The 12,701-nt window shown below is 35.9% G+C and overlaps 1 protein-coding gene across 3 annotated transcripts in view; it reads left to right on the top strand.

Moving 5' to 3' along the window:
* The window catches only part of RNGTT (RNA guanylyltransferase and 5'-phosphatase), a 361,923-nt gene extending 349,440 nt beyond the window's left edge, over nt 1–12,483 (top strand). For all 3 annotated transcript variants that reach the window (XR_010157739.1, XM_518633.7, XM_003311379.6), the window contains 2 exons: nt 8,361–8,484; nt 9,874–12,483. Coding sequence is in view for 2 of the 3 variants with exons in the window: in XM_518633.7 (XP_518633.3) it covers nt 8,361–8,484; nt 9,874–10,037 (288 nt within the window). In the remaining variant the exon portion in view is untranslated. The remainder of the gene's footprint in view (nt 1–8,360; nt 8,485–9,873) is intronic.
* The last annotated feature ends 218 nt before the right edge of the window (nt 12,484–12,701 follow it).

The following is a 12,701-nucleotide window of genomic DNA, read 5'->3' as shown; positions in this document are numbered from 1 at the left end:
GAACATTTGGGAGTTATTCACATGTAGATGGTATTTAAAACTATGGAGGTAAATAAGATTGCTAGAGAAAGAAAAGAATCCAGTACCAGCCCCTAGGGACTTGTCAACTTTAAAAGAGAAGTAGTTAGCAAAGAAGCCTGAGAAGGAGTAGCAAAGGATAGAGGAGGAAAACCAGATTTTGTTTCCTGGAAGCCTAGAAAAGAGAAATGTTTTTAAAGAGGCAGAATTTAAATGTGTAAGACAATGCTAAGGGGTCAAATGAGTCCATTTGATTTAGCAACAGAGGTCATTGACAAACCCAGCCAGAGTTTTGCTAGAGTGGAAAAAGTAGAAGCCACATGAGAGTAGATGAAAGAATGATAGTCATCATAGTAAATACAAACTAGATGGATATTTGACTGTAAATTTTGTGTATGAGTATCCACAAAATATTTGCCATCCATCAAAACTATCTTCTGGGTTAGCTCTGTATATCAGCTAACACTCATTTGCCTATGTAGGTGTTTAATACTTGAGTATATTTTATAAACTTGGTGTTTAACTGAAACATTTGCTTTCATTTTGATTTGTCAAAAGACAAAATTACAACAAATTTAAAGATCTTAATTGTCTTTAATTTGCAATTCTAGAATCGGGCAACACTGTATTCCATAAAATAGAATAAGTGTTCTGAGGAGCTGAGCAAGGGAGGTTAGTTTTATATACAGAAAAAGGGTGAAGAAAGCAGAAACAAATGACAAAAAGTAGATTGGTCATTTAAAGTTACTGTCCTTGTGAGATGGGAACAGGGAAACACAACAACAGAAAAATAACTGGTTAACATCAGGTTATTTCAGGTTACTTTTTCTGGGATAAGGATTAAAGCAGAGGGAACTTTATTATCATGCCAACTGAAACTGGCCTGTTTCAGAATTTTGGCTATTATCTCCCTCTGATTTCTCAGGTCAGGTAACAACTAAGTTTCAGTTTGGTGCTGTGGGGCTTCAGTATAAGTGACTCCATTTTGGTTTTTAATCTGGTCTGTTGGGGCTTAGTGTAGGAGCTTAGTCCAAACTAATGGCCTCGCATACTTTTTATTTAACAGATTGTGGTGCTGGAATAGATGCCACCTTAGACACCGAGAAACAAGAATAGATGCCATCTTAGTCACTCAGAAATAGAGTACAAATGCATGATATTCATTCTTGTGTCAAAGGGAGGATATTTAAGTCTTAAAACCTTTTGTTTTGTTTTTGGGGAGGTGGGGAAGGAGTAAGAAGGAGAAAGGGAGGCAGAGAAAAGCTTAGAGATAATACTAGCCTCCTTTACTTAACCAGCTATCAACAGTACAAGCTGGTTGATAAGCTGAGGCACATGATTCTGGAATTTAAGGAAATGTCTTTCCTGAGGATCTCCTCTACTCTAAACTGGTACAACCAATGAAGAGCACATATTTTATTGAACTAGATCAGAGTTAATGAAATTAACTTCATAGAAATTCTGTTTTGTACCATGATCTGGTTTCTGCATCTCCAGCAAAGTTCTTCTTACTCTGGTTGATTTCCACTAAGTGCAAGACATAAATCTGTGTGTAGGTTTTAGAGATAGGATCAGAAAGGATGAATGAAAAGGACTTAGGCCAGAGGCTAGCAAATGTGCTTGGTTCATGTTGCCTCATACACAGCACCTCCAAGCCAAAAGAAATACCTAACAATTCCATTTATTAAGCAGATAGATCCAAATAACTAAGTGTTTATGTCCAAACAACTTAGCATGTGTTAAAGAGCATACAACTTCTCAAACCTTGGAATCAGATTGGACACCACAACTACATGTCCTGTTCCACCTTGATTTTTTTGCACAATATGTGGTTTTAATCAAAATAACTGCCCCAGACCCAGCTTTACAAAGACATAATGTCGTCTAAAGGAATTCTGTATTAAAACTGTGAACTCACTTCAACTAGTAATTTTTATGGTGTCCAACTCCTGTCACTGTCTTTCCCTAAAAATGTAAGATATTCCACAATGCTCTTGTGAATTTGCTGTAGCTCTCTGGGGTGCCTCATTGCAGTTTGCAAGCTGTGGACTCAGAGCATTATTCCAAGACTTTTTGTTTTCCATTTAAATATTTATTTCTTACGTTTTGTACCTCTACATTAAAAACCAACCTGATGTTTATCATCATTGGTGAAACGTAGTTTATTTTAGGATTTTTTGTTTCAAAAAAAGTATGATAGTTAAACATGCATAATGTTGAAAGTTTGGAAAATACAGCAAAACATGGAGGAGAAAATAAAAGTCACTTCTAATTCCACCATCCACCAATAACCACTACTAACATGTTTTTGTTTATCTGTCCAGTTATTTTCTATGAAATAATAGCTATGACTAACTCTGATTTTATTGGATGGTAGAAATATGTAGTTTAGTGTGAATTTCATACCCTTTAGTTGTGACTTGTCTATAATGACTTGGGATAAGTAAATAAGGTAGAGTTATAGCTGCTTCTTTCCTAAGTAACTGCTTTCATTAGTTGCGTATCTGACTGAAGGGCATGAAGACACCACCATTCATGAAGGAGAAACTTCCTGTTGCTGGGTTTCTAACCTAGCAAATGCAAGATATGCCATTTACACAGTGGTTCCTCATTATAGAGGCACAAACACCAATAGATTTCAGCAGAGGAACGTTTTTTGAAGTACTAGTCTAACATGTTTTAAAAAGGTAACGTGACACGTATTTTACTTCTTTTAGTAGGCGGACACACTTTCTTAAAGTAATAATACGTCATGGCCCTGCTATAAGGTAGTAGTTCTAGAAGACTGTTTATCTAATAATCCAGACTAAAGCTATTTATATTGCTGTGACACCACGTGGAAAACTTTTATAATTCCATCTTATTTCTGATGTATATGTTTTATTTTCTCTGCCTTCATAAGAACTAAAAACCAAAGTTATTTACGTGAAAACAAGATTTTTGTTTGAGTTCATTTACTTGAGATATGTTTAAAAAATCCACCTTCTGTCACACTATAGAAGTAGATTTTGAATTATCAAAAGGTAGAATTATAACTTCAGAAAAGAAAAAAATGGTCAATTTAGTTTAACTCTATGTACAAAAATTTATTTATAGTCTCATATATTCATTCCACACCCCCGTTCTTCTTTCCTTCTTTCTCCCTCTGTCCTTCTTCTTAATAATAATTTTTAATTCTGACCAAAATAAGTTGTGGCAGTACTTTCTTAGCATAACCTGGACTGTTGAAGAGTAATTCTGTTCTTTAAAAAAATCCCCAATGGGCTGGGTGCGGTGGCTCACCCATGTAATCCCAGCACTTTGGGAGGCCAAGGCCAGAGGATTGCTTAAGCCCAGGAGTTTGAGACCATCCTGAACAACATGGGGATACCCCATCTCTACAAAAAAAAATTGCAATATTAGCCAGGTGTGGTAGTGCACAACTGTGGTCTCAACTACTTGGGAGGCTGAGGCGGGAGGATGACTTGAGCCAAGGAAGTTGAGGCTGCAGTGAGCTGTGATCGCACCACTGCACTCCAACCTGGGTGACAGACTGAGACTTTGTCTCAGAAAAAAAAAGAAAAATCTGTGGTAGGGGGCCCCATGGAGAAAAGGTGGAAGCAAGATAAGAAGACATGGAAGCCAACCTGAGAGTTTTCAGTGGCCAAAACTAGAACAATTTGAGCAATGAAATAAGTGACGAGTATTTTATTATAAACCAAATAATAAAATAAATATCCACGAGTCCATACCAATACAGATAAGGAATTAAATGAATAAATAGGGGAGAAGGGACAAATCTTTCTTATGGAAGAACTCTAGATAATAGATGTAGAAGGAATGGAGGATACAGAAAAATCCCATTAGAACACCGCAGGAATAATTGCTCAGGCAAGAGTTAGAGATGAATGCCAAAATTAATAAGTGAAACTTTTCTTTGAGCTGCTAATTTAAAATCTTGAGAAGTACTAGATCCGTTTTCATCTGATAGTTTCTTAACCCCAGATTATTTATAGATTCAAATAGTGTAAAAGTGTGGTATGCAATCAGATGGATACAGGCAACAAATTTTTTTCAACATAAAATATATGGTGTGTTGCTCTGTTTTTTTTCAGAACCAGTAAAACCTCATCAATTCAATGTAATTTGGGGTACAGATGTGAAATCTTGTTTTATAAATATTTTATTCTTTTTACTTTCAAGGTCTCGTTAACTCAAACTAGGATAACAGTTGATTAGAAGACCTGATGAGGTCCTGCTTTAGTAAATAATAATATGTAATTGGCTGAGGATGATTATTGTCATAGTAACAAATTAGATCTAAAATTAAACTCCTCTCCCTTATACTGGTCATTCTTTTGATCCAACCATTATTGGAAACTGTTTTTAGTTTGTATACATGTGGGAGATATTATTTTTATTAGTTAAATATATTTTACCACCTAACCAAATGAGTAACTTGTAGTGCGTCTATCTTGGGACTATAACTGGTGTGATCAATGAAGAGTGATGTATTGTTCTTAAATACGGAAATACGTTTAGGTTAGTAGTGGCAGGTACGTGCATTTTCTGGAAAGCTCTGTTTACCAGATTTTTAATGGCCAAGGAGATACACAGATAGTTAATAGTACTGCTTAATTGTTACAGTCAGATTGAGTAACATAATTTATAGCAATTCTGAAACTGAGAACACAAGAATGATAAGCTATATGATAAAGACCACAGTTGCTAGTCAGCAAAAGTGCAGACTACACATTGTTGACTAGCAAGCCATTCTTGTAAAGTGCACATGATAAAATTTTCTTGACAGCTGTTTTCAAAGTCAACCTTCCTATGTCATCATGGTTCCTTTAGTAAATTTACTTGTAAGGTTTTTTTTTTTTAAATTAAGCAGTGTTTCTTGTTGAAAGAAATCAAAGAAGATACAAATAAATAGAAAGACATTCGTGCTTGTGGATTGGAAGACTTAATATTGTTAAAATATCTATACTACTAAAATGCATTCCACCCCTATCAAAATCCCAATAGTATTTTTTGCAGAAATTAAAAAACTATCTTAAAATTCATACAGAATCTCAATAGACCCCAAAAGGCCAAAACAATCTTGAGAAAGAACAAAGTTGGAGGCCTCACACTTCCTGATTTCAAAACATACTTCAAAGCATCTAATTTAGATGGCATACTTAATTACTGGCATAAAGACAGAGATACAAACCAATGGAGCAGAATAGAGAGCCCAGAAATAAATCATTGCATATATGGCCAAATGATTTGCCACAAGGGCGCCAACACTACACAATGGGAAGGGACAATCAATATCTTCAACTAACAGTGTTGGGAAAGCAATATCCACATGCAAAAGAATGAAGTTGAACCCCTACCTTACACCATATACAAAAATTAACACAAAAATAAAGACCAAAACATAAGACCTTAAACTATTAAACTTGTAAAAGATAACATAGGAGAAATCTTTTTTTTTTTTTTTGGAGATGGAGTCTCCCTCTCTTGCCCAGGCTGGAGTGCAGTGGCACAATCTCAGATCACTGCAAGCTCCGCCTCCCAGGTTCATGCCATTATCCTGCCTCAGCCTTCCGAGTAGCTGGGACTGCAGGCACCTGCCACCACGCCTGGCTAATCTTTTTGTATTTTTAGTAGAGACAGGGTTTCACTGTGTTAGCCAGGATGGTCTCGATCTGACCTCATGATCCGCCCACCTCGGCCTCCCAAAGTGCTGGGATTACAGGCGTGAGCCACTGTGCCCGGCCAGGACAAATCTTTAGGACATTGGATTAGGCAACGATTTCTTGTGTGCAACACCAAAATCATAGGCAACAAAATAAAAAATAGACAAAGAGGACTACATCAAAGTTAAAAACTTATGTACATCAAAGGAATCAATCAGCAGCGTGAAAAGGCAGCCTACAGATTGGGAGAAAATAATTGCAAATTGTACATCTGATAAGAAGTTAGTGTCCAGAATATATAAGGAACTCCTACATCTCAACAACAATAAACAACCCAATTAAAAAAATTGACAGAGTTTCTTGTATACTGAAGAAAGTATACTGAAGAAAGTATACAGCCAATAAGCACATGGAAAGATTCTCAGTCATTAGTGAAATGCAAATCAAGACCACAATGAGATAGCACCTGACACCATCAGGATGGCCACTATGAAAGAACAAAAAGTTTAAATTAGAGCACAGTAAACAATGGGCGTCAATTTTTTTAAAAAAAAAAAGGAACAAAAACTAACAAGTGTTAAGGATGTGACATTGGAACCTTTGCATACTGTTAGTGAGAATGTAAATTGATGCAGCCGTTATGGAAAACAAAGGGGTCCTCAAAAGATTAAAAATAAAATTATGATCCAGTGATACTGCCTCTGGGTGTATATCCAAAATAATTTAAAACCAGATCTCAAAGAGATATTTTCACACCCACGTTCTTTGCAACATTATCCAAAATAGCCAAGAGGTAGAAGCAGCCCACGTGTCCATTGACAGATGAATGGCTAAAGAAAATGTGGTGTATACATACAGTGGAATATTATTCTACCTTTAAAAAGAAAGAATTTCTGTCACATGCTACAACATGAATAAACCTCAAGGACATTATGCTAAGTGAAACAAGCCAATCACAAAACGACAAATAGTGTGTGATTCTGTTAATACTCGTATGAAGTATCTAAAGTAGTCAAAATCATAGAAACAGAAAGTAGAAAGGCAGTTATCAAGGTCTGGGTAGAGGGGAAGGGGGGCAATTAGTGTTTAGGGAGTATAGCATTTCAGTGTTGCAAGATGGAAAAGTTCTAGACATACACTTAGCATTGCTGAACTCTACACTTAAAAATGGTTAAGATGGAAAATTCAATGTTTTTTTACTACAGATTTTAAAAAGCAATGTTTCATTGCCTAATTTTATATTTGGTTAACAATTTTACCGATTGTTCTGTGTCCCAGGCACTTTCAATTATTATTGTTTCAGTGACCCAGTAAATTAGGAACTTGTTCCCCATTTTAGAAATTAGGAAATAGACACTGAAAGGTTTAGAAACTTTTTTCTGTTAGACCCTACATGTGGTATAGCAAAACTGTGTTTACCTAACTGAATGAGTTGTCCAATACTTGCATATACACAGTGTTTCCAAAATAAAAGAATGGGTCCCTAGAAAGCAAGGCAAGAGAATTGAGACTAAAATAATGAATATTTGAGGATAAATTTGGCAAGTTTGCTACTTGGAATATCACTTTTTTGGGCATGTCTAGTTCCAAAACCACTGAGTGTATTGCACCTGTTGGATTTGTTGAAAATGCAGATGGTACAATCAAATGTAAAGGGAAAGGAATATAGTTTGAAAGTTTTTATGAAGACATGTGCTGCCTAATCTGCGAATTGAAAGCATCTTTTAAAAACTTACTTCTCGTCATATTCCTAGGTGGTAGTGAATATGTGGGTAGAAAAATGAGAATGTTTCAGATAATGCTAATGAAGTTAAATGATTGCAGTCTACCATATTGTGAGGAAAAGTTGTTAGCCATGAAAGATGAGGACAGAATTAAAATATTACCATGACTGGCATTTGATTTGAAAACTACAAAGATAAGCTTAGGTTCCTATTTATGAAAACCATTCTCACAGCCCAGTGAAATATCTTTTAAAAGGTTCGTAGTTACCATGGATACTTGTTAGCTTTGATAGAGTATCCATATTCAGTCATCTGAGGTGAAGAAGCCAAAAAACCCATCAATTAATGTCACAAATAGCTTCATCTGTAAATTTGTACTAGTTTGGGGATGGAAAGGCTAAGTTTCCTGAAGATTAGATTGTTGGTTAATTGTCACTGCTTGGAAAGCAAAATATTTAGGATGTACATTGCCTGAATTTGATCCTAGTATTCACTATTGATATGTAACTTTTTCATTTAACTAGTACAGGGCATTTCTTAGATTTTAACATAGGAATTTAGATGGTTAGACCTTTCTGAAAGTTGATGAAACCTAGGCAGTATACTCAATTTCTGAAAGCCGTAGAGACACAGACAATATTAAAGGTATTGGTCCCCATGGTAACATATTTGCATTTGGCCCAGCATGGCTGGTTTCTGCCTAGCTTCTTTTAATTGCTATATATTGACAGCCATTTTCACAATTATTTATAAAATGTCGGATAAGTGAGCATGTGTACAAGGGAGTGCACACCATACCTTAAGCTTGATTAGATACTTCAGATGACAAAGAGCTCTCTGCATGAAGAGTTACTGAGGTATTTTTATCATTTCCTAATGTGCTTGTCACATAGTAGAAGCAAAAAGCCTTTCAAGTTATTTAAATATTTTCCTCAATTCTCTTTCAAAACAGGTGACAAAAGAGCTGAAACAGTATGACAACAAAATTATAGAATGCAAATTTGAGAACAACAGCTGGGTCTTCATGAGACAGAGAACAGACAAAAGTTTTCCTAATGCCTACAACACTGCCATGGGTGAGTATGACAACTTACCAGTGCTTATTATATTTAAAACAAAAATTAAGGTGTTAGACCCAAAGTGTGCTGCCTTTGTTGTTTTGCTTAATGGGGCATAGTCATTTGGACTTCATCCTTGTTTGATGGGAAAGATACGTCAAGTCTGTATTCTGTTTGGCTCCAGTTGGCTTGTAGGTTCTCCTCTCTAAACTGGTGGTCTTGTGCCCATGCACCCAAAAGAGAAGTTTAAAGGGCAGGATACTGGGCTGTATACAAGTTGAATTTATTGAACAACAACGACAACAGAAACCATGATAATTTCAGATCTATTCAAAACTATAAAAACCATTGTTTGCCAGATGGTAAAAGACAAAATTAGCAGGGGAAAATGTAATTTCCAGCTCTTAAAATAGCTTTATAAACAATGGAGAACAAAGTAAACGAAAACCATTTAAAAAGACAAAATCTGCTATGCTGTTCTTCAGAGTGTTCTTTGGGTACAATATGAATGCTTTGGGAATTCAGAATAGTAAGTTTCTTTCATGGGGAACAACACGAATTAATTGAAGTTTATAAGGTATACCACTACCAATAGCAGTTGTTGTTCTGGATTGCATTTTTAGTGGAGTTGAAAAAAGGTAAAAACCAAGATAACAGGTTAATCAAACTTTACTTTTAGAATGTGCAGTTGATGAGGAGGAGGATGATGATGATATGATAAGCTAATGAGAAAATATTGAAATGGCCAGTTTCAGCTTTGCAGTTTAAAAGTTACTGTTGTACATTTAGGAGTTCTCATTGGAACTAGCATCCATGTTCAGACAAGATGAGTTAATTTCAAAAGTTGGGATGATTAAGCCAGTGTCTTTTCTTCCAAGACCAAATAGGTAAATAAAATGAAAAGGACTGGCACTAAATTTTGATAAGAGAAGATAATATGGTCTGCTAGCTACAGTGAAACCACCTATTCAATAGGAATGGTGGCTGGTGCCATGTTTTATGTTTCGTAGAGTAGACTTCTTTCTGAGAGAAAGATTGAAGGACTATAGTGCACGTTTTCTGTAGAAGTTTTAGTTGAATACAGACTATGGTGCAATGTGTTGTGTTAGATTAAAATCCCATAAAAACTGGTTTGGGAGGGATAGAAAACCGTGGGAAGACATGCTTATAGCCCAAGTATTTAAAGTTTTGGTTTAAAATTAATACTGCAGTAAAGAGTAGCCATTAGACAAGCACATATTTTGGGTGTAGGGTAGGGAGGAGATAGTTCAATGTGAAGCACGTCACTCAAATGGGTAAAATGGAAGTATTTAGTATATTGGGATGAAAACCTTTCTCATAAGCCTGTGGTGAGTCAGCTGCCTTAATTAACCCTCACATGAGACCTGTGTCTCCCTTTGTCCACAGCTGTGTGTAACAGCATCTCAAACCCTGTCACCAAGGAGATGCTGTTTGAGTTCATCGACAGATGTACTGCAGCTTCTCAAGGACAGAAGCGAAAACATCATCTGGACCCTGACACGGAGCTCATGCCACCACCACCTCCCAAAAGACCACGCCCTTTAACCTAAGACCTGCCTGTGACTTCAGGGTTAAGAAGAAAGAGGAATGAGGGGAAAACGCTGTTGCCCATTTTTGTAGCCAGAGAAATTGAAAAATGACTGTGGCTTGATGTTGATACACATTTGAATTTTTTTTAAAAAAAGAAAGGTATCGTAGCCAGCCTGTAAATACTTGATGCATTCGTTTCCTCAGTGCTGCAATACATCATGGACTTAAACATTTTATTTATCTGATAAACTCAGCCTTACCTTGTGGAATCTGAAGATTGAAATATCCAAAGGTTTAAACAAGATGGAAATCAATGAAAAAGAGGCCTTGTTTATATATGGGTAACTTCACATTTAATTTATAAAGTTAACAATCTGAAAACTGTGAGCCCATAAAACAGTATTTTTTAGAAGTTGTGTTACAACTGTAGCAAATTTTCCTTTTAAAAAATCCAGGCAATGGCATTAAACATTCTTGCTATCATTTACCATGGATTTCCTACATTTCTGAGATCCCTGTATTCAAAAACAAATGACAGGGTTGTTAAGTTGTACTATATTAAACAACTTGGTCTGGTTTATATCATTTTAACAAGTTTTTTGGAAATGTAAAAGAAAAAAGTAAAGCTCCGTTTTTGTGAATTGCATTGTTTCTAAAGGAAGTATTTTGAGTATTTTCATCTGTTTGTATTGTTTCGACTATGATATCAGATATCCAGTGTGTCCATTCTGGCAGTGGTTTTGAGTTACTTCATGGAACTTGGACATACACCACCAGGTCCTTTATGTGTTGTTCTCCTGGGAGACTTTTTTTTTTTAAATGCCAGGGCTACTTCTGCTTTACCTCAGTGGTATCAGCACATTGTAAATTACGTTAAAACACACAACTCACTGTGATCTATGGGAGTGATATCAAATACAAACGATGTTGTGTTACTTCTCTCGAACAAAACAGCAAAGGGAATGCCAGCTAACTTCTTTGATTAGAAGGTAATGTCATGGAATAGAATGCTGTCACTAGAAAATGCTCTCCCACTGCTAGATAAATGCAGAGGCAAAGTGTAGACATCTGTAGGAACTAAATATCAAGGAAATCAAGACATTTATTTTCAAAGCGAGAATTCTATCTACATTGTATTCTGTGGATGTTATTTCTGTTATACATCTGAATTTTAAAATGTTTACTGATAGATAATGGATTTAAAGGGCGGCTAATTGATTGTCTGCCATTGTTGATAAACTGTTCCAATTGGTTTGTGAAAGAACTCTGAGAATTAGCTAAATGGAGGCTAGTGTATTTATTTTTAGAGGTACATGTTTTAAGTAAATGTATTTAAAACAAATTTTCATGGTCTGAATTGTATATGTAAATGCATATCTGTGTAAGTATATGCAAGTGTATATTCTTCTACTGATTCAGTCAGACACGAAATCCAACTGAATTACCTGGTAGACTGAATATCTGACAGGATTTCTATATGGACATAGCACAGATGAACCAAAAATGTATTTATATTCACCTGAGTTTTAATGTTTTTAAACAAAGTTTTCTCCTGCAGTGCTTTTCTATATGAAATAGTTGAGTCAAGCTTGGGCTTTTTTCTTCGTTGTTCCCAAGTCATGTAATGTATAGTGAATTTATCCAAAATGCCATTGTAACGTTTTTTACTAGAGTGCTTTTGCACATTTGGGCGCTAAAGGGATTAAAACAACTGATGCCACAATGACTATTGAAGGAGGGAAAATTTTCAAGGTTCCATAGTATCTTTTACAAAATGGATTTAAAAAAAATGCCTATGCAACTCCAAATAGTCTGATGCCTGCTTCCCCAGGACGAGTGACTCTTCCACGGTGTGCTGCTTTCCTCCGAGCCTGTGGAAAGGCAGAGCCCTTTTGCAGATACAAAAGCAAGCTTTTGCCAATGATCTTTAATGGAGTTAAAATGTTTATGGTAATTGTAACCTTTCAAATGAGTTACGTGAAAAGAGCATCTCACTTTTAATACACCCAGATATTTTCTTCAAGTCTTTGTGCATTTTAGCAGGACTTAATTTTCTTAATTTATTCTTTCCTTTCAATTATAGTGACATAGAGTAGTTGGCCTTATAACTAGATCCCATTTAGCCCCTGAACATAATACCATCTGCAGTATTATAAAAGTCATTTAGAAGGTCAGGGGGATAATCTAGAGGCAGGATTTTGGACATTGTGAAGGAAATGTGCTCCTTCTCAGCTCACTTCAATAACTATTTTCTGAGACTGAAGTTTTTTAGACAAGAATAAGAAAACTTTGCTTTCTTCAGTTATCACATGTGAAAGCTTTTGCTTTTTGTTAGGAAAAGGTGTGGATGACTCTACTGCGTGGATGGTTACATTTGCTTTCCGTGAAATGCTCAGAAAATGTCAGGACATTCCTTTTCCAATTGTGTGTCAGTGCGTATTGTAATAAAACTACTGATTTAAATTAGCATAAGTGTATCTACTTTGTTTTACTGGTGATACTCTTGTGTCCCTTCTATTGCTGGCATCACATCCTACTGCTGTCAGCCACACCCAGTGTAATCCATCTGGCTTTGTAGAGATTAGCATAAAGACTTGGAAAGCCTCTATTTTTCTTTCTGAGAAACTGAGAAATTTGATTGACACAGGGGGGTGTAGTTTGAACCTTTTATTTTTGAAGTGGAG

This window comes from Pan troglodytes, chromosome 5 (assembly GCF_028858775.2).
Source record: "Pan troglodytes isolate AG18354 chromosome 5, NHGRI_mPanTro3-v2.0_pri, whole genome shotgun sequence".
Taxonomy (NCBI): Eukaryota; Metazoa; Chordata; class Mammalia; order Primates; family Hominidae; genus Pan; species Pan troglodytes.
The sequence above is the reverse complement of the archived record's forward strand: the minus strand, read 5'-3'. Positions and strand labels throughout refer to the sequence as shown.